This window comes from Podarcis melisellensis, assembly GCF_964234715.1.
Source record: "Podarcis melisellensis genome assembly, chromosome: 7".
NCBI classification, from domain to species: domain Eukaryota; kingdom Metazoa; phylum Chordata; class Lepidosauria; order Squamata; family Lacertidae; genus Podarcis; species Podarcis melisellensis.
The window spans coordinates 3,399,288-3,421,537 of NC_138539.1; the positions used below are offsets into that span (position 1 = coordinate 3,399,288).

The following is a 22,250-nucleotide window of genomic DNA, read 5'->3' on the forward strand; positions in this document are numbered from 1 at the left end:
CAATGACAATCACATTCACAGCAACTGTCATTCGGACGCATACTGCCTCCAGCAGTTCCCTCCTGTAGGTGCCTTGATAGAGTTCCGCTTTTTCACGATCAGTAATTGGGTAGTTGTTAGCAAATTACTTCATCATTATTGGGGTCAAATACCATAGTGTTAACACTTCAAATAAAATCCCTTTGCATTTACACAAAAAAATGAGCAGGTTGCGGGATCGTTTCCAATCCTTTCCTGACATTTGCAATCCTACTACCACCCCTCCCCCCCCCCCCCGATTTGGTCATATACGTTGTGTTATTATCACATGGTTTCTCCAGTATTACCTGATATATATCTGCAGAACTACTCCTCTGTTTGCTGGGGGAGCTTCTCAAAACAACCAACCAAGTGATGTTAGTGGCCTAGGATGTTGTTATCGCAACCCACCGCTTTTCTTCATTAGTCATTGTGTTTGTTGTTGTTTAGTCGTTTAGTCATGTCCGCCTCTTCGTGACCCCATGAACCAGAGCACGCCAGGCACTTCTGTCTTCCACTGCCTCCCGCAGTTTGGTCAAACTCACGCTGGTAGCTTCGAGAACACTGTCCCACCATCTCGTCCTCTGTCGTTCCCTTCTCCTTGTGCCCTCCATCTTTCCCAACATCAGGGTCTTTTCCAGGGAGTCTTCTCTTCTCATGAGGTGGCCAAAGTCTCGGAGCCTCAGCTTCAGGATCTGTCCTTCCAGTGAGCACTCAGGGCTATTTTCCTTCAGAATGGAGAGGTTTGATCTTCTTGCAGTCCATGGGACTCTCAGGTGTCTCCTCCAGCACCATAATTCAAAAGCATCCATTCTTCGGCGATCAGCCTTCTTGATGGTCCAGCTCTCACTTCCATACATCACTACTGGGAAAACCATAGCTTTTACTATACGGACCTTTGTTGGCAAGGTGATGTCTCCGTTTTTCAATATGCTGTCTAGGTTTGTCATTGCTTTTCTCCCAAGGAGCAGGCGTCTTTTAATTTTGTGGCTGCTGTCACCATCTGCAGTGATCATTGTGTTTAGTAATAGTAATAGTAATTTATTATTTGTACTCCACCCATCTGGATGGGTTTCCCCAGCCACTCTGGGCAGCTTCCAACAAAGATTAAAAATACATTAAAATGTCACACATTAAAAGCTTCCCCGAACAGAGTTGCCTTCAGATGTCTTCGAAATGTCAGGTAGCTGTTTTTCTCTTTGACATCTGGTGGGAGGGTGTTCCACAGGGCGGGTGCCACCACTGAGAAGGCCCTCTGCCTGGTTCCCTGTAGCTTAGCTTCTCGCAGTGAGGGAACCGCCAGAAGGCCCTTGGAGCTGGACCTCAGTGTTTGCAAGTGTTCCAGCTGTGGTTGAGGGGCTTCAGGCGATGATGGCTGTAGCCGTGTGGTTTGGGGCTGATGGGAGTCTAGAACATCTGGAGAACATCTGGAAGGGTAGCCTGTCCAGTGGTAGCTAATTACAGGTTTATAAAGTGTTTAAAAAGATCTGTCTTAATCCAGGGCAGAGATTAGTTGAAAGGAAAGTAAGTGTGCACTGAAAGGTTGAGTGCAATAAGAGCTAGTGATTTTCCTGGTGAGGTTTGCGTATAATCTCAAGGTTGTGGGTCTGAGTCCCACATTGGGCATTGCAGGGGGTTGGACTGAATATCCCTTGTGCTCCCTCCCAACTCTACAACTGCAGTTCAACAACTTTACTCTCTCCCTTAAATGTAGCGGCTTTTTGTGAAGGTGCAGAGGGCAATCTGCAATGGATGCTTAAGTTGCGATACCTGCACGGTTAATGGGCAAAGTTAGGCCGTAACTTTTAATGGTTACAGCATGTGAGTAGTATTGGCTTAGGCATTGGATGAAACAGCAATACCAGACTCCACCCTGCACAGCCGGGAGTCATATCAGGGTTAACAACCAGTGGGAGGAGCTTGTTGATGCAAATACAGTGATACCTCTGGATACGAACAGGAGCCATTCCAGAGTCCTGTCTGCATCGTAAAGTAAATGTAAGACACGTCTGCACGTGCACAGGCCGTGTTTTGCCGCTTCCGCGCATGTGCGAAGCGTCATTTTGTGCGCATGCACGAGCGGTGAAACCCGGAAGTAACGCGCTCCGTTACTTCCAGGCCGCCGCAGAGCGCGACCCGAAAATATTCATCCTGAAGCTACTTCAACCCGAGGTATGACTGTGCAACTGGAAGCTCCCCCGTGACGTCACCGGGGGTCGTGCCAGGGCCCTAGCCACCAGCAGGGCATCAGACAGGATCCACGGCCGCTGGATTCCTTTAATGGAATACCCAAAAGAGGAGGGGTAGATGATGGCCCATACCCCATCCTCCAACACAGCACACCTATTCCAATGCCTAACCGCCAATACCAGAAAGTTGTGACGAGTTGCTACGAGGTAGGCGGAAAAACCAAGAGGCTGGTGCCAGTTTGCCAAATGGATAAAAAAGTCCTACCAGGACCCTTGGGCAACCAAGGTGACCAACCGAAGTCCATAGCAAGGTCAATATGTGAAAGAAGCTGACCTAAGAGGGAGGGAGGGTGGGAGATCCGAAGGAAGCAGGAACACACTGGGAGCTGAGCGCTGCCGTGGCCGTTTAAATGCATTTAGCCCTGCCCACCAGCAGGCCCTATTGGTCAGCTGGAAGGCTTGGCCGTGGCAGCAGAAGCAATCAGGAGCAGGGAGCCCAACACGCCTCCCTGCCCCTGCGGGAAGTTGCTCCCGCTCAGAACCCCTCCCCTCTGGGAGGAGGAGAGGCTTTGTCAGGGCGGGTTTGGTAACAACAACAACAACAAAAACAATTTATTATTTGTACCCTGCTCATCTGGCTGGGTTTCCCCAGCCACTCTGGGCGGCTTCCATAGAAACCAAAAATACACTAATATGTCATACATTAAAAACTTCCCTTAACAGGGCTGCCTTAAGATGTCTTCTGAATGTCAGGTAGTTGTTTATCTCTTTGACATCTGGTGGAAGAGAGTTCCACAGGGAGGGTGCCACCACCGAGAAGGCCCTCTGCCTGGTACCCTGTAGCTTTGCTTCTCGCAATGAGGGGACCGTCAGACGGCCCTCGGCGCTGGACCTCAGTGTCCGGGCTGAACGATGAGGGTGGAGACGCTCCTTCAGGTATACAGGGCCGAGGCCGTTTAGGGCTTTAAAGGTCAACACCAACACTTTGAATTGTGCTCTGAATTGTACTGGGAGCCAAACGTACTGGTAGCGGTGCTGGAGGGACGGGAGGGTGTCAAGTGGCTTCGAGGGAGACAGCGAGTCCTTCAGGAGTCCGGGTGCCATTGCATGTCGCTCGCACGTGGTGTTTGCCGAGCTCACGGCCGGAGCAGGGGGTTTGCTGGAGGACTTGCTCTGTCAAGGTCCGTCTCGGGTCGCCGTGGCCGGAAATGAGCTTCTCGAAGGAAGGCTGAGAGGGGCTGGTTGGAAAAGGCTGCTCTGATGGCTTCTCTTGAGAACGCTGCTGGGGTTTCTCCTGTCCGGGTCTCTTTCTTCTTGGGGTGGCCTTGTGGGATTTCCTGGCTCTGACTCGCTGCTTTCTTTCTCTCTTTCTCCTCTCTTCTAGGAGTGGCAATAAGCACTTACGCCAAGTACTGTTACAGCAAGCTCCAGAAAGCAGCATTGACCGGCGCCAAAAAGGTACTGCCATCCTCTCCTTTCTGCCTAGTTATTGGGTGTGGATTTGATCTATTGATCTGTGAAATTTTGCTAGAGTATAAAGAAGAATACAAAGCTTATTATCAAATATCTTTCCCCCTCAAACTGAAACATTAATGTAAACTTCTTATCAAAAGAGAGTAAGAAAGAAAAAAGATAATAATAATAATAGGAAAATAAGGTACTTCTGCTTCTCTATCTGCCAATTATATATATAAAGTAATTTTCCAGTAGCACCTTAAAGGTAAAGGGACCCCTGAGCATTAGGCCCAGTCGTGGCTGACTCTGGGGTTGTGGCGCTTTATTGGCCGAGGGAGCCGGCGTACAGCTCCTGGGTCATGTGACCAGCAGGACTAAGCCGCTTCTGGCGAACCAGAGCAGCGCACGGAAATGCCATTTACCTTCCCGCCAGAACGGTACCTATTTATCTACTTGCACTTTGATGTGCTTTTGAACTGCTAGGTTGGCAGGAGCAAGGACCGAGCAACGGGAGCTCACCCCGTCGCGGGGATTCGAACCGCCAACCTTCTGATCGGCAAGTCCTAGGCTCTGTGGTTTAACCCACAGCGCCAGTAGCAGCTTAGAGACAAACTAAGTTTGTTCTGGGTATAAGCTTTCGTGTGCTTGCACACTTCTTCAGAAGATAATGCTGCTGCTGACATAAAATGAGCCTGCTGAATCCGGCCAGTGGCCCATCGAGTCCAGCCTCTTGTTCTCACTGTGGCCGACCAGGTGCCCCAGTGGGAAATCCATGAGCAGGATCAAGAGCATTGCTTCCTCCAACTGGGGAGACAGAGCACAGCCATCATGGCTAGTAGCCATCCATAGCGCTGTCCCCCACTTGCTAGATTGGGAAGACAGGCAAACTAATGCCAGTGTACTGGAAGAAGAAAAGATCACCAGTGTTGAAGCAATGATTCTTCAAACATCAACTTTGTTGGACTGGTCATGTTGTGCCGATGCCTGATGATCGTCTTCCAAAGCAACTACTCTATTCCCAACTTAAAAATGGAAAGCGTAATGCTGATGGTCAACAAAAGTGGTTCAAAGACTCTCTCAAGGCAAAGCTAAACAAATGTAGTATAAACACTGACAACTGGGACACACTGGCCTGCGAGTGCTCCAGTTGGAGAACAGCCTTTACCAAAGGTGCCATGGGCTTTGAAGACACTCGAACTCAGGACGCAAGGGAGAGACGTCCTAAGAGGAAGGCACGCTTGGCAAATCCACACTGTGATCAACTCCTGCCCAGAAACCTATGTCCCCACTGTGGAAGGATGTGTGGATCCAGAATTGGCCTCCACAGTCACGGTAAAGGGACCCCTGACCATTAGATCCAGTCATGGCCAACTCTAGGGTTGCGGCGCTCATCTCGCTTTATTGGCCGGCGTACAGCTTCCGGGTCATGTGACCAGCATGACTAAGCCGCTTCTGGCGAACCAGAGCAGCGCATGGAAATGCCGTTTACCTTCCTGCCAGAGCAGTACCTATTTATCTACTTGCACTTTGAGGTGCTTTCGAACTGCTAGGTTGGCAGGAGCAGGGACCGAGCAACGGGAGCTCACCCCGTCACAGGGATTCGAATCACTGACCTTCCGAATGGCAAGTCCTAGGCTCTGTGGTTTAGACCACAGCGCCACCCGCATATCTGTCACTTATGGACTCACTGTTAAAACCGTGTTTATGGATGACAATCTTACTCGGCTATGAGGGATCGCCAAAGAAAGAAAGAAAGACTAGCAGTGTCGTCCTCTTGACTCCATGGTGTTGGAGAGGACGGAGAAGGGGCTTCTGAGCTCCTGTCCCATCACATCTAGAGATGGGAGAAAGGGCTTGAAGGTCTCCTTCTGCAGAACAGGCAGGGTTCTTCTCCCACCCCCGGAATAGGAAGAAGTGCTGAGACGTTGGCATTCCTAGCTTCCTGCATCCGGCCATTTTAAGAAAGGGCTCCTTTCATAGCAGGAGAATACCCAGATCTAGCCAGCCTGAGGCTCCTTTGTTGGGGAGAGACCCACAAAGAGGTGGAACCACAAAGAGAGCCTTTCACCGGGAAGCTTCCCCCGCTGACCTTTCCGCTTGAGCCTGAGTCAAGGAAGGAGAGAAGGCGCTTAAAGGGCAAAACAAGGGCAGCGGGTGAGGAGGAGACACCGGAAGGTTGGCCCAGCCTTGAAGAGCTGGGGCAGAATTGTGGGGCTACATCCGGACTGGCCTTGTTTCCCTGGAGCAGTTCTGGAGCTGTTCTAGATCCAGCAGGCTCTTCTCATGTTCCTGCATGTAGTACTTCTCTTGCACAGCTCCCATTTGTAGCTCTAGAGAACGCTGTGGTTAATTACTCCCTAAGTTAATGAGTGGAGAGGACAATTGCCCCCTCATGTTCCTCTGCAGGGGTTCACACACACATAAACTAGGGTTGAGCGATATCTGGTTTTCAACATTGTGATATGTTGTTGTTTAGTCGTTTAGTCGTGTCCGACTCTTAGTGACCCGCTGGACCAGAGCACGCCAGGCACTCCTGTCTTCCACTGCCTCCCGCAGTTTGGTCAAACTCATGCTGGTAGCTTCGAGAACACTGTCTAACCATCTCGTCCTCTGTCATCCCTTCTCCTTGTGCCCTCCATCTTTCCCAACATTTCCAGGGAGTCTTCTCTTCTCATGGGGTGGCCAAAGTATTGGAACCTCAGCTTCAGGATCTGTCCTTCCAGTGAGCACTCAGGGCTGATTTCCTTCAGAATAGATAGGTTTGATCTTCTTGCAATCCATGGGACTCTCAAGAGCCACAACTAGCTACCCAGATGGGTCACAGTGAACTAGATGGAGACAGTGGCAGGACAGACACCAACCTTTTCTGCCATTATTACTAGACAATAAACCTAGACAGCATCTTAAAAAGCATAGACATCACCTTGCCAACAAAGGTCCGTATAGTTAAAGCTGTGGTTTTGCCAGTAGTGATGTATGGAAGTGAGAGCTGGACCATAAAGGTTGATCGCCGAAGAATGGATGCTTTTGAATTCTGGTGCTGGAGGAGACTCTTGAGAGTCCCATGGATGGCAAGAAGATCAAACGCATCCATTCTTAAGGAAATTAGCCCTGAGTGTTCCCTGGAAGGACAGATCCTGAAGCTGAGGCTCCAAGACTCTGGCCACCTCAGGAGAAGAGAAGACTCCCTGGAAAAGACCCTGATGTTGGGAAAGATAGAGGGCGCAAGGAGAAGGGGACGACAGAGGACAAGATGGTGGGACAGTGTTCTCGAAGCTGCCAACATGAGTTTGACCAAACTGCGGAAGGCAGTGGAAGACAGGAGTGCCTGGCGTGCTCTGGTCCAGGGGCTCACGAAGAGTCGGACACGACTAAATGACTAAACAACAACAACAACATCGGTTTTGGACCGGCCTTTGCTGACCTCCAGTTGTTTTGGACAAGCGTTCCTATCAGCCCTGGACAGGTTGCTAGTGGCTGAGCCTTACTTAATTTGCATAACGTTGCAGAATCAAGGATTCTTGATCGCAGAATTTTAGGCTACAACCCCCTTCTCCCTTCTGAGTCACAGAAATAACTTGTAGGATTGCTCTGGTGATATTCCTAATGTGGACATGGCGCTGTGTATTCTAAGCATCCTCAGAACTTGTTGCCCAAGTAAGTGCAACAGAAACAAGTTGCATCTGCGTCTGGAGGGGGGCAACTCACATAGCGACCCACCCACCCCACCCAGGCAGTGCAGAAAATTCCGGGGGCAAGGTGGCGGCTGCGTGGCTGTTTGCACGGCCATGGGGGATGCAAGAGGCTTTTGGCAAAGGCAGTTGCTGTGCCATATTGGTGTCTGTGTGTGTGTGTGTGTTTGTGGGGAGAGAGAGCAATCCGAGACAGCAGGAATTAGCACCCTGTGGATCTGAAAGCAGGGCAGCTCCTCTGCCGTTTTCCCCAAGAGGTGCTGTTGCAGCATGCAAAGGGTTAAAGCAATGTGTGCTCTCTTGAAATGCCAGGAAGCCTGTCTTTCCCCATTAATAATGGAAGAGGATGAAATTTTAACTAGAGCCAAATGTTGGCACGTGGGCCTGGCCGGGCGGGTGCATGAAAGGAGCGGTGCGAGATCAGGACGGGTCCTCCTTTTGCGCAGACCCACCTGCTCCCCCGAAACCTTTTTGGACCCTCTCCTGCTTTGCTCACACATCCCCAGTCCCCCCTACCCTATTAAAAGCATTATTCGGCAGAGCATTCTCCCCAAAAACTAAGGAAGGCGATAACACAGTTGAATTCAGAGCAGTGGCAATGACTTGGACAAAACCCAATTCAAACTTATTTAGTTGAATTCTGAAAAACCGATAAACTGGCAATGCCAGCTTTTCAAATAGTCATTTGTACCTCCAGCGCCCCCTGCCACCCCTTTGCCCCTTAGCAGCCACCCCAGTAATCCCACTGCCTGGTGGGTGTTGCCACCCGCTTTGGAGGAACCATTGATCTAGGTCTTTGTCCACCATCTGCAGTCATGGCACTGCCCCCTAAAATCTCCCAACCCCAAAGAGTCAGACGCAGGAGATCCCAGGCCTGGGTTTCTGCTTTTGGAAGGTGAGAAAGGCTCTTCCTGTTCGCATCAGGACAACATCCCTCTTCCACGGATGTGGTCCAGGCCACACATTTTGCATCCTGGACAGCCGTGTGGACGCGAGGCTCACATTTTCCTCCTCCCTGACCTGGGGGAGAAGTGTTCAGGTGAGGAAGGCCGGCGGGAAAGCTGCTTGCGCAGCCGCTGGGATCTTCTCCTGCACCTGGGCTGGAGGGGCAGCCTGGGGGTGCCAGTCCATGAGGGTCCAGTGGGGCACTGCCCCTCCAACAGTCCGCTCCCACCCAGTCCCCACATGCTGCCAACCAGCCCAGGGGGTCGCTCTGCCTGTCGACTTCCTCCTCCTTTGCCTTGGTGAGCTTAGGTCGAGGAGCACGAGGCAGACAAATTTGGAAGTAGCAGACTCTGGCTGTCTTTTGCTCTGCTGCCCCCTACTGTTGGCCTCCCTGCACTCTGCCCTACCAGTCTGTCTCTTAAGGGCACCAACCAGTTGGCAGGGATGCGGGTGGCATTGTGGGTTAAACCACTGAGCCTCTTGGGCTTGCTGATCAGAAGGTTGGCGGTCCGAATCCCCGCGACGGGGTGAGCTCCCGTTGCTCTGCCCCAGCTCCTGCCAACCTAGCAGTTCGAAAGCACCTCAAAGTGCAAGTAGATAAATAGGTACCACTCCGGTGGGAAGGTAAACGGCGTTTCCGTGTGCTGCTCTGGTTTGCCAGTAGCGGCTTAGTCATGCTGGCCACGTGACCCGGAAGCTGTACGCCGGCTCCCTCGGCCAATAAAGCGAGATGAGCGCCGCAACCCCAGAGTTGGCCACGACTGGACTAATGGTCAGGGGTCCCTTTACCTTTACTGTCGGCCTCCCTGTGCTCTGCCCTACCAGCCTGTTTCCCAAGGGCACCAACCAGTTAGCAGGCAGTATCAGCCTCTCCTCCGAATGATTAATTTCTCTGCCTGTGGTATAAACAGTAGCGTAATGAGGAAGAACATTCAGAAGGACTCTTTCTGACTGCAAGAGCCGTTCGACAGTGGAGTGGACTCTCTCGGAATGTGAAGGCTCTCCTTCCTTAGAGGTTTTGAAACAGAAGTTTTTTGGGGGGGCACCTGCCAGGGGTTACCGGTATTTAGCAATGATTCCTGCACTGCTGGGGGTTGGGCTAGATCGGGGTCCCCAAACTAAGGCCCATGGGCCGGATAAGGCCCAAGGGACTCGTTTATCCGGCCCACAGCAACCCCCGCTGCCGCCACCCGCTCTTACCGGTGCTGCGCTGCGCAGCTGCCCACTTCTGGGCATTGGAAATAGCTTATGTGCATGCGCAAGCATTATTTGCGCATGCACACATATTATTTCCGGTGCACATCCGGATCGGATGAAGCCCATGCACACACGCACAAGCTATTTCTGGTGCTCCTCCAACCCGGAAGTGCGCCGGAAAAAGCGTGTGTGCACATGTATGGGCACACGCTCCCCTGCGGCCCGCCGCATTATCAGTGCTGGAGACGCCAGCCCGAGGTGTGGTAAGTTTGCTGACCCCTGGGCTAGATGACCTGGGGTCCCTTCCAACTCTACAAGATTATTTTTTTAATAATAATAATAATAATAATAATAATAATTTTATTTATATCCTGCCTATCTGGCTGGGTTTCTCCATCCACTCTGGGCGGCATACAGCATATATAAAAACATAATAACATTATATCCTCCTTTGCTGCCACACCCCCCCTTATAAGCAGCCAGTTTCCACTCCTTGACCTCACTTTCCGTCCTTGCCTCCTTCTGTTCACGTGGACTGCGTTGACCCCTCCCAGCATGAGAGTGGTGCTCTTGCTCTGTCCCCCTGGAGGTTTTGCATCCATGCAAAAGATGCCCTTGTTGTTTATTCCCTCCTCCAGAAGCACTCTTTCCTCCCCGCCCTTCTGCATAGCGGCCCTTTCGCCTCTCCTGAACCAGCCTTCCCAGCTCCCTCTTCCTCCTCCTTCCCTCCCAGTGCACTGCTGCCCCTCTGTGGCCGAAGGCTTGATGGCTGCGGACAGAAGGCTTTTCTCACACGCCTCACTTTGGAGTGTGCTCACAGAGCTAATAATTGCAGAATCGTAGAGTTGGAAGTGTCCCCAAGTGCCATCAAGTTCAACCCCCGCGTACTGACCGAGGTGGAACTCGAACCCATGACCCTAAAATTAAGATTCTCGTACTCTACCAAGTGAGCTATCCCATATCCATTGCAGACTCTCAAAGAGCTTTTTTAAAAGGGATGGGTGAAGATGCTGAGTTGGCCGTTGGCTGCCCTCTCTGAGCCTCTCCCCAAGACCTGCTTCTCCAGAGCCTCCAGCAACCCCATACAACTTAAAGGTAAAGGTAAAGGGACCTGTTATGTACTGAGTTGAATAGGATCCAAAAGGCAGCAGTCTGATTGGTCCTAGAACAATAGGATCCAGAATGCAGGATTCTGATTGGTCTGCAGGAGCCACCCAATCCAATTCCAGGTGGAAGTGAATCCGCAACCTGATTGGCCTACAGGAGAATCCCATAATTAGCCAATAATTAGCCAACCATGTGGGGCCCATTGTGTAAATAATGTATATAAAGCAGACATTTCGGGGGAACTTCCATTCCTCCTCACTACTATGAGCTGAATAAAGAGCATGAAATCCACACTCAACTCCAAGTATATTTTAGGACCCCTGACCATTAGGTCCAGTTGTGACCAACTCTGGGGTTGCGGTGCTCATCTCACTTTATTGGCCGAGGAAGCCGGTGTACAGCTTCTGGGTCATGTGGCCAGCATGACTAAGCCGCTTCTGGCGAACCAGAGCAGCGCACGGAAACACCGTTTACCTTCCCGCCAGAGCAGTACCTATTTATCCACTTGCACTTTTGATGTGCTTTTGCACTGCTAGGTTGGCAGGAGCAGGGACCGAGCAACAGGAGCTCACCCCGTCGCGGGGATTCAAACCGCCAACCTTCCGATCGGCAAGTCCTAGGCTCTATGATTTAACCCACAGCGCCACCCGCATCCTCCCCAACAACTTACTAAGGTGTTAAACAGGCTCCTGGCATCTCCAGCTGTTTTGTGAGTCCCTTTGAGTTGGGGGGGGGGAAACCCACCCCAAAACCACTAACAACTTCAATAAATAAAACAAATACAGGCAAAGATGGCATACATAATTGCCCTCCTTCTCATTTTATCCTCACAACAACCCTGTGAGGTAGGCTAGGCCGAGAGAGAATGACTGCCCAAGGCCACATGCAGTGAGCTTCATGGCCAAGCAGGGATTCGAACCCCAGTCTCCCAGGTCCTAGTCTGAAACTCTAGCCGCTAAGCCATCGCTGGCTTACAGATTCCTTCCTTGAGCCTTTCCGCCTGGCTGAAATGTGTCCCGGAACTTTGAAAATGTTCCCCACACCTGGCTAGCGCTGTTCCCTCCTTGCCCTTTCCTATTCCTCTCTGATCCTTCCCTGGCTCCCTCGGTGTCAGGATTCTAGTCTGCAGCCGGGTAGGCGTCATGCGAGAGGCAAGATGGTTGGACAATGTTCTCAAAGCTACCAGCATGAGTTTGACCAAACTGCAGGAGGCAGTGGAAGACAGGAGTGCCTGGCGTGCTCTGGTCCAGGAGGTCACGAAAAGTCGGACACGGCTAAACGACTACACAACAACAACAAGGCGTCATGTGTCTCAAAAGAGTCCAGCATGTCAAGGGCCTGGGAATTATAGGGACAGAACTACCTAAATTGTATAAAAAATGATTTATTTATTTTTATTTTTCAAATTTTTTTTATTGCTTTTTCAAATTTGTAACAAACATAAACATAAAAGAAAAAAATTACAATATAAAAAACAAACAGACATACAAACGTTTATCCCAACTATTATAATCATACTTTTATAACCATTATTAAATGACAGTTACAGATAGGTAGCCGTGTTGGTCTGCCATAGTCAAAACAAAAAAAATTCCTTCCAGTAGCACCTTAAAGACCAACTAAGTCAGTTCTTGGTATGAGCTTTCGTGTGCATGCACACTTCTTCAGATACACTGAAACAGAAGTTTCCAGACCCTTCTATATAGGGAGAAGGTGGGGAGGGGTATTACTCAGAAGGGTGGTGGGAATGGGTGATTGGCAGATAGCTGTGATGAGCCTGTTGACGACTCTTAACGACTGCAATAGGTCTTACAGGAAAAAGCAAGGGGTGAGAAGGTGAAAAATGGCTTTGTCATGTATAATGAGATAAGAATTCAAGGTCTTTGTTCAGACCAGGTTTCTCCATGGTTTTAAGTTTGGTGATAAGTTGCAATTCAGCAGCTTCTCTTTCCAGTCTATTTCTGAAATTCCTTTGTAGTAAAATTATTAAATCATTATTAAATGACTTCCTCAAATCCATGAGTTTGCATGTGGCTCATTGTAGCAGTTTTCCAATACTAATTTCCAATAAAATTAACTTAATCAATTAACATCTTTCTTTCTTATCCTATTCACTTATATCCATAATATTAGTATTGTTAAATTGTATAAAAAATGATTTATGTACACGACTACAGCGGCAAGAATGTTACTTGCCCCAAAATGGAAAGGAGTCCCAGCAAAGGAAGAATGGATATGAAAAATTATGGAATATGCAGAAATGGCGAAACTTACTGGAAGAATAAGAAATCAAGATAAACTTTTTATCAAAGAATGGAAATGGTTTATTGAATATTTACGGATAAATTGTAAACAGATAAAAACACTGGCAGGGTTATTGTAAAAACCTTGCAGCCATACAAGAGTATATAGATTTGAGAAATAAATGAGCAAGTTAAGTTAATTTGGATATGCAGAAGATACTAAATATAAATTTAAGGAACTGCAGAAAGAGAAGGAAGTGAAATGGATATATCTGAAAAGTATAAATTAAATTTTAAAAGAAGAGGAAGAGAAGCGTCATGATTAGGTCGCATCCTGCGTTCCAGCGCCCAGGGGCACCTCTCTGAGCTGGGTCTTGTGCCTCCGTTCACATCGACCGCCTTCCCTTTCAGGGTCTGAAGAAGCCAAACATTGAAGAGATCCGGCACGCCAAGAACGCCGTCTTCAGCCCTTCCATGTTCGGCAGCTCCCTGCAAGAGATCATGAACATGCAGAAGGAGAGGTACCCAGACCGCCAGCTCCCATGGGTGCAGACGCGGCTGTCGGAGGAGGTGCTGGCCTTGAACGGAGACCAGACCGAGGGCATCTTCAGGTAAGGCTCACCTTGCCCTGGGGCAGCACCCTTGGGGCAAACAGTTGAGCTGGGTGACAGTCTGCTGGCTCCTTTAGCATTTACTGTATTTTTGCTCCATAAAATGCACATTTTCCTTCCCAAAAAGTAAGGGAGCTAAGAGAGCTGGGCATGTTTAGCCTGGAGAAGAGGAGGTTAAGGGGTGATATGATAGCCATGTTCAAATATAGAAAAGGATGTCACATAGAGGAGGGAGAAAGGTTGTTTTCTGCTGCTCCAGAGAAGCGGACATGGAGCAATGGATCCAAACTACAAGAAAGAAGATTCCACCTAAACATTAGGAAGAACTTCCTGACAGTAAGAGCTGTTTGACAGTGGAATTTGCTGCCAAGGAGTGTGGTGGAGTCTCCTTCTTTGGAGGTCTTTAAGCAGAGGCATATGTCAACCATATGTCAGGAGTGCTCTGATGGTGTTTCCTGCTTGGCAGGGGGTTGGACTCGATGGCCCTTGTGGTCTCTTCCAACTCTATGATTCTAAGGGGAAATGTGTGTGCATCTTATGGAGCGAATGCAGGGGAGAGGCAGGAAAAGCCCCCAAGAGCCACACACAAGCTCCGTGCAGCTCTTGCGGGCTTTTCCCCGAGGAGGGAGAAGGGACTGATGTGGCCAGTCCCTTCTCCCTCCTCGTAGAAAACCCCACAGGAGCCGCACATCCCTTAAAGGGTGCGCGGCTCCTGTGGGCTTTTGCGGGAGTTGGGGGTATTGCAGCCCCTCCGGCCGGGATCCATCCCGCTCGCTGTCTTGGCTTCTTTAGCCATGTGCAACCTCTCCAGTCAGGATGGATCCTGCTCGCTGTCTTGGCTTCTTTGCCCTTTGGGGCTGGGGGGGGGGGATAAGATTTTTTTTCTTGATTTCCCCCTCTAAAAACTAGGTGCGCCTTCTGGTCCGGTGCGCCTTATGGAGCGAAAAATACAGTATTTTAGGGCAAACTCCATGCCTGGTGGTCTGCAAGAACCATTGTCCCGTGAACTCTGCCCAGAAGCCGTAAAATCCACATTAGATCAAGCTAGGCACACTTTCTCACTTATGTAAATAGCAGCCTCGGGGTGGCATGAGACGGGGAAGGAAGGAGAGTTGAGTTGAGCTGCAGGAGTCAGCCCCCGAAATGCAAATAGCAGCTTCAGAGAGGCGATGGAAATCGAATAGGTCATCATGCCTGGTTTGGCCCTGAGGCTGTGAGCCGCTTCGAACACAGCCCTAAGTCAAACACAGCCACTGCCCATGGTCTTTCGCTGGGTAGATTTAAAGAAACAAATATTAACACATTTTCGTTGGATAGTGTTAGCATTGCAGTGAATCCTGAAATGGCAACATGACCAGATTGGAATTTCTTAGCCACACCTCATCTCTTGTTTTATTTAATTCTATATGTGTTTTACATGGTTTCCGTGTTGTTGGAAATAAACAGATTTAAAAAGCAATGCTATGGTCAGAGGAGATTTTGTCCAACTTGCTCCTCTTCCTGCCCTGCTGTTAACTAAGCCACGGTTTCGCTTAGCACACTGTCTGAAGCTCGGGTTGTGATTTCTCCTGCTCCAGACAAACCACAGGCTCTAACCAAGGTTTGTTGCAACACATGGTTGATAGGGCTTTCTGATGCACCCCGTGGTTTAGCTCACAGCAGTACAGCAGCGGGAGACATGGGAGAGGAGCGATGAGGCCATAACCTTGGCTCTGGGAATCCTCACACTCGTGCATTCACGCTAAACAATGGTTTGGCTTTGCGTTACATGCAAAGCAGCTCAGGGTGCGCAAAGCAGCTCTTGGGTCATAAGAGCATAAGAAGAGACCTGGATCAGGCCAAGGAGCCTTCTAGTCCATCACCCACTGTTCTTAACCTTGCGAGTCTCTCTCTTCTATTTCTTTGGGGTGTCCCTTTCTTCCCTTCTGCAGAGTCCCTGGAGACATCGATGAGGTCAACGCCCTCAAGCTGCAGGTCGACCAGTGGAAAATCCCCACCGGCTTGGAAGACCCTCACGTCCCCGGTGAGGAGAGAGGACTCCCCACCCTCCTTCCCTCCAGCCTCAAAGCCCCTGGGTAGCCAGGGACAGGGTCTTGGGGGGCCAGTTCTGCCTTTAAGAGCTGGCATGGCATAGTGGTTAGGGTGCCAGGCTGAGAGCTGAGAGACCAGGGTTTTGGTGTTTTTTTTAAAAAAAAATCATCATTTTTTCAATACAAACAACAACCACAAAAGACCCTACAACAAAAACCATAATAGCAATAACAACACAATTTGACAATTCAGATTTAAATACACTGATATACCTATGACTGCACCCTTTTCACAATATTTTCCTACCTCTCTCTCCTCCCCCCACTTCCCGCCTTATCGCTTAAATATTCATTCCAGATTTCTTCATATTTATCCATTCTTAATTTGCGTCGACATGTAATTTGTTCAGTATACCTGAAGGAGCGTCTCCACCCCCATCATTCTGCCCGGACGCTGAGGTCCAGCGCCGAGGGCCTTCTGGCGGTTCCCTCATTGCGAGAAGCAAAGCTACAGGGTACCAGGCAGAGGGCCTTCTCGGTAGTGGCGCCCGCCCTGTGGAACGCCCTTCCAGCAGATGTCAAAGCGATAAACAACTACCTGACATTCAGAAGACATCTTAAGGCAGCCCTGTTCAGGGAAGTTTTTAACGTGTGATATTTTACTGTATTTTTGGTTTTTATGGAAGCCGCCCAGAGTGGCTGGGGAGGCCCAGCCAGATGGGCGGGGTATAAATAAATTATTATTATTATTATTATTATTATTATTATTATTATTATTATTATTTAGCTAATCTGTCCATATTATCAATCCATGTGCTCAGTGGAATCTTTTTGTGGCTCTTCCAATTCATCAAAACAAGTTTTTTTGCTTCTAATATAGCACAGTACATCCATATATTTTTTTACACCTTGAACTCTCCGACGTTTCCAGAATATAATTTAGAATTAAATTCAGTTCCCCTAAATAACGATTTCTTTTTATTACTCTTGCTATGTCGAGAATCCAGCTCGACATCAGTCAGAAGATCAGTAAGAAATCAGTCTCACACCAAGATAACTTGAAGAAAAGCTTTGGCTTCAGCCGCAATGTTTATTGTGTGCAGTAGAAAAATGAATCATCCTCTCTCCTCCAGCACTGCGCTTGCTCTGCCTGGTACTCCAAGGTACCAAATCAAAGGAATGTGACCTCTCTTTTGCCCTCAGACAAAGAGAGTGTTATGCTGCTTGAGCCAATCATTAGTCTAGCATGAGGTGTTCACGTGCTCATCATGCTCTTAGCAGTATCTCGTGCTGTAAAATCACTCTACAATTATAAGAACGCTGCTCATGCTCTTATGTACAAGCAATCATTTTCCCACATGCCCTCTTTTCTTGTTTATATTATAAGAGGGACCATTAGTCAGAATCACATTCCCATTACCTAAGCATTTATATTTTGCTATATAAATTTCCCTTGTAATCCCTGTGGTGGGCCTTGGTCAGAACCACCATGCAGTACATTGGGAAATCAAAGAAGGCAAGCATTGAATACAACAGCACACCATAATAAAACCAACAATACATGCAATTACAATCAATAATAAATTTCTTAACCATAATCGATTAGGTAACCAAGAAAATAACCAGTCCCAAGGATCAAAACCTTCAGGTGGATTCAAAGGATTATGGGTTATCATTTGTTCCATATAATCAATAATAGCAGAAATATTGGTTGATTGATCAGTTATATACATACAACAATGAGAATGAATTAAGGCACAAATTCTACCTTTAGAGGCAAGGATTACATTTAAAGCATAAAAAGTTTATAAAGCAACTTCTCTCATTACTGACTTTTTTTGTTTTGTTAATTATTTTTAAAACAAAGATGATAGAATTATAAACAAAGCTTCGGTCCAGTTTGCCAATCTATGCAGGTCACGGTAATTCATCCCTACACCTAAAGAGGGAAAAAAGGATCTAGAGATGGCTGTTTCTGTATAATGAGAAATAGGTGATTGTACTTCCCTTCTGTTACGCAAACGAACCGCTGGGAGCTTGTCCATTTTATATATCAGGGGTATCACTACGCCTAGAGTGCAGGTTCCAGAAAAAGCAAAGGAGATTTCTTTGTAGGCCCTTGTGCCACAGAGTAACCATAAATCAGATTGAAGCAAACATGTAGATTTACTGCTCTTTCTCATCCAGTCGAACCAAACATAAAAATCTCTACACGCAGCCTGTTGGTCATAAGTCATGTAAGTTGTGACATTATTAACTGAAACTTTTGGCCTACCACTCATAGTGGTAACATTAAGAAAACAAGAAGATCCATTAACATACTCATATGTCCAATTACAATATGGATAATGACCTAAAAAGTTATCGCTATTATGATTGAAACGAAAACAATAAAACACTATTTCAACAAGCGATAAAAACACAGGCGATAAACATATACGATTGTCCTTTATATTATTGCTAATCTTATATGAAGCATTTACTGGAATGCTAGAATACCACCACCAAAAAAGGCTCAAAGCTTCGAGAAGCTTTTTAAAATCATTTTTCTCAGCAGCTAAAAGGCACTAGCCAAGCATATTCTGCTTGCTGTAACTAAAAAGATTGCAACAAGGTCGAGAACAGAGGCCATTGTCTTCGCAGGCCTTGTTAAAAAAACAACAACAAAAAACCATGTTGCAACTTGCTTTCTGTCCGGGAACCATGCCAAAGCACAAGAATGAAACAACTGGAACACACTGAAATCCCCTCACCCCCTCCCTTGCCAAGAGTCCGCAATAGTTTCAAGACAGCCCTCTGTACATGCTCAGGGGAACACATCATAGGGCAGGACTCCTGAGGGAGGAGAAACAAAAATATCTGGGGGGTAAAATCCAAGCGATGCCGGTCCGGCGAGGGCATCCTTCAAAGCCAGGCTCACTTCCCAAACAAGAAGCAACAAAACTGTAATGATATTTGATGGTTGAAGTGGCTTCCCAGAGAAAAAGGGGGGCCAATGCGGTGGAGATGAAGATGGTCTTTCAACGTGCCTGGAAACACAGGAACAGCTGTGGAAGGTGACTTTATCCAGGGCACATCAATATGGCGATGTCTCCAATTGCAGTGCAGGTTGAGATTAGGTGGAAGGTCATCACTGGCAGACAGCGTAAAATACAGTTTCAAGGCGCTGGTGTCTCCTTGGGCGAAGACGAGGCAACAGAAGAGCGCCAATGTCGAACGCAAGAAATCAAAGAAGTTGGACCCTTCCACTGTGGATCTGGAAGCAACCTGTATGACACTAAAGGACGCTGCAATATTTCTTCCTTCCAGAAATGAAGTTCAGCAGGCGTAAAATTCCTGTTGCCAAATAACCAGGGTGACCAATATGTCATCTAAGATGTGCTTCAGAAAATTGACAAGTCCTGGCCTGTATCAAAGATGGGGCACTTTGTGCTGGAGCGACATTGCTGTGCGGTAGATCTGCACTGCGCACGAAAATGGTCCACTTTGCCACATCCAAAGCAGGTTTTATCCTTTGCAGGATTCTGGGACACGGTGGAGGACAGAGCCGTGGCTAGCAGGCAAGCTTTATACGTCTCAGTCCCCACTGACTGGCAGGCTTTAAGCACATCTGCAATGGCTATATTTGGCGTTGTCATCAAAGGGCGCAGCGCTTGCTTACAGTCCTCATTTGCATTATCAAACGCAAGCTGGTGTACGATCACTTCTTGGGCTGCTACGTCTTGAACTTGCCGCTTAAGAGTGTTATTCAAGCGATTGACAAATTGTCCATAAGGCTCTGTAGGGCCCTGTCTGATGCTGCCACCGCGCTCATTCTTGTCATCAGGAACAGAGGACAAAGCTTCTTGGGCAGCAGCGGTGGTGGCTGCCCAATACATAGGATCAAGGGCCAACTGTTGGGCAATAGTAAGAAAATTGCCTCCTCCCGTCAGCCCATCAAGAACATCAGTTTGGTTCAGCATGATGGGGGCTGGGGGTGCAGGGCCATTGTCCTTGACAGAAGAATACAGTTCCTTTATGAATCTCAAATCAAACTGTTCGTGCCGGGCTGGGCCTCCCCCCGGGGGGGCAGGAGCAATCACAGGAAAAAGATTAGGAGTTGTAGAATCAAAAGCTAGCAACGGAGCAGCAGCGCAAAGGGCCTCTTGAAGTGGGGTGGAAGCGGTGCCAGATGCCTTGGGCGGAGGAGGTGGAAGAGTGGGGGGTGCTGAATGCGAAGAATGCAGAGGAGGGACGACAGGAGCCGAAGGAGAAAAAATGTCTGCCTGTTTAGGAGGCTGATAAGACGGTGCTTCTAAAGGCAGCATGAGAATTGGGAGGGGGGGCAAAGGAGCTGAAGCAGCGGCCAGGAGGAGATTTGTAGGAGTTAGGCTTGAGATAGCCTTATAAGCCTTACAGCAGGCATGCAAAACTTTGACATCAATCTGAGGGTGGTTTTGGAGAAATTGTCCTATTTTTCCCCAGTCTTTTAAATGATAATTCCCATTCTGAGGAAACCAGGGACAGTGAATATCCAATGTTTCTATAAGAGACACGACATCAGCATCTGAGACAATGAGGCTGTTGCTGGCCAAGAGAAATTTAAGGTCTTCAAAAAACTTTTTCTGTGGTGGAGAGAGAGACTGCCCCATAATGGCAAAAGAAAGGGGGGGGAGCATCTCACCGGGGATCCTAAAAAAGGATGAAGGACGCGTCTGAAACCCTTGCCGGGCGAAGTGAGCGCTGATAAGTCCGTAACGTCGCGAAGTCCAGAATCAAACACACGGTGTACCAAGGGAGCACTCACCGGGATCCATAGCGGATGAAAGACGTGTGGTGAGCGCTGAACGATGAGAAACAACGTGGAGTCCGAAGGCAGTCACACGGGGCACCAAATGTCGAGAATCCAGCTCGACATCAGTAAGAAGATCAGTAAGAAATCAGTCTCACACCAAGATAACTTGAAGAAGAGCTTTGGCTTCAGCCGCAATGTTTATTGTGTGCAGTAAAAACTGAATCATCCTCTCTCCTCCAGCACTGCGCTTGCTCTGCCTGGTACTCCAAGGTACCAAATCAAAGGAATGTGACCTCTCTTTTGCCCTCAGACAAAGAGAGTGTTATGCTGCTTGAGCCAATCATTAGTCTAGCATGAGGTGTTCACGTGCTCATCATGCTCTTAGCAGTATCTCGTGCTGTAAAATCACTCTACAATTATAAGAACGCTGCTCATGCTCTTATGTACAAGCAATCATTTTCCCACATTGCTATAAATATCCTCACCTCGCACCAAAATGGGCAGTTAATCAACATATGTACTAAGTTCACATTTTTACTCCCACATCTCCAGCAGTTGTCTGCACTTGTTATTTTCTTCTGCTGGAGTCCAGTGGACTCTGAATATTATTTTCTGTTGAATAAGTCTTAGTCTTAGATCCATAGAGGCTATTTCTGTTGATTTTATACTTGACTCCCATATATCATTTGTTATCTGTACCCCTAACTCTTCACTTCATTTTTGTCTATCATATTCTAAATCATATTTCTTCCTGTTGCTCAAATCCCCACTACGCCATGAAGCTTACCGGGTGGCCTTGGGCCAGCCTCTGCCTCTCAGCCTGGCCTACCTCACAGGGTTGTGGTGAGGATAAAATGGGGAGAAAGAGAAGCATCTGCTTGGGGAAGAGGGTGGGATATAAGTGCAACGAATCGTTTTCTTGGGGCACCTCTTGTTCTTCTGCCTTATCAGCCAGGAAGCTAAAATGAGTTATTCAGTTACCTGCTGCCTGTGGAGAGTGGAAAATACTTTGCAGGTGATCAAGTAGAGCATTCATTACAAAACATTGGTGCCCCTCTCATTTATCTCACAGTAGTGGGGTAGGAGAGGTGATAAAAATGCCAATGTGTTTCACATCGGCAACCAATGCACCCCATTGGTTTCAGATGGTACATGTTTAGACAGGTCCAAAAAGCTCGGGGCACAAATTTCATTGTACCGACCTGGCCACAGTGATCCATGCGACGGTCATCTCCAGGCTTGACTACTGTAATTCGCTCTATGTGGGGCTGCCCTTGAAGCTGTCCCAGAAACTCCAGCGGGTACAGAATGCTGCAGCGAGGCTCCTCACGGGGTCTCTGCCATGGGAGCATATTCACCCAGTGCTTTTCAAGCTGCACTGGCTCCCGGTGGAGTACAGGGTCAGATTTAAGGTGCTGCTTTTGACCTTTAAAGCCCTTCACGGCCTAGGACCCTCGTACCTACGGGACCGCCTCTCCCGGTATGCCCCACGGAGAGCCTCAAGGTCCATAAATAACAACACCCTAGTGGTCCCAGGCCCTAAGGATTGGCTTCAACCAGAGCCAGGGCCTTTTCAACACTGGCCCCGGCCTGGTGGAACGCTCTGCCTCATGAGACCAGGACCCTGCAGGATCTGATTTCTTTCCGCAGGGCCTGTAAGACAGAGTTGTTCCGCGTGGCCTTTGGCTTGGAGCCAATTTGATTCCCTCCCTCTCTCTCTTTTTTTCCCTTTCTTTTCCTTCTCCTCCTGCGATGAGGCTACATTTTAATATTTTAATGTTGTATTTTATTTTTGTTTTTAAGTTGTAATCATTCATCTTGTTTTTATTATTGCTTGTAAGCCGCTCTGAGCCCGGCCTTGGCTGGGGAGGGCGGGGTATAAATAAAAAAAATATTATTATTATTATTACTATTATTATTTACCAAAAGTAGTAGCTCATTTACCAAAAGTAGTAGTAGTAGTAGTAATAATTTATTATTTGTACCCCG

The 22,250-nt window shown here is 48.2% G+C and overlaps 1 protein-coding gene and 1 long non-coding RNA gene across 4 annotated transcripts in view; one reads left to right on the forward strand and one right to left on the reverse strand.

The window, feature by feature from the left end:
- The window catches only part of ARHGAP39 (Rho GTPase activating protein 39), a 194,266-nt gene that overhangs the window by 167,445 nt on the left and 4,571 nt on the right, over nucleotides 1-22,250 (forward strand). For all 3 annotated transcript variants that reach the window (XM_081918708.1, XM_081918707.1, XM_081918709.1), the window contains 3 exons: nucleotides 3,592-3,665; nucleotides 13,258-13,457; nucleotides 15,389-15,480. In XM_081918708.1, coding sequence (XP_081774834.1) covers nucleotides 3,592-3,665; nucleotides 13,258-13,457; nucleotides 15,389-15,480 — 366 coding nt within the window. The remainder of the gene's footprint in view (nucleotides 1-3,591; nucleotides 3,666-13,257; nucleotides 13,458-15,388; nucleotides 15,481-22,250) is intronic.
- Nucleotides 17,801-20,722, reverse strand: LOC309374215. The gene is made up of 2 exons (XR_014170404.1): nucleotides 17,928-20,722; nucleotides 17,801-17,854 (listed from the first exon to the last, which is right to left on the reverse strand). It is a non-coding gene; the product is annotated as an uncharacterized lncRNA (long non-coding RNA).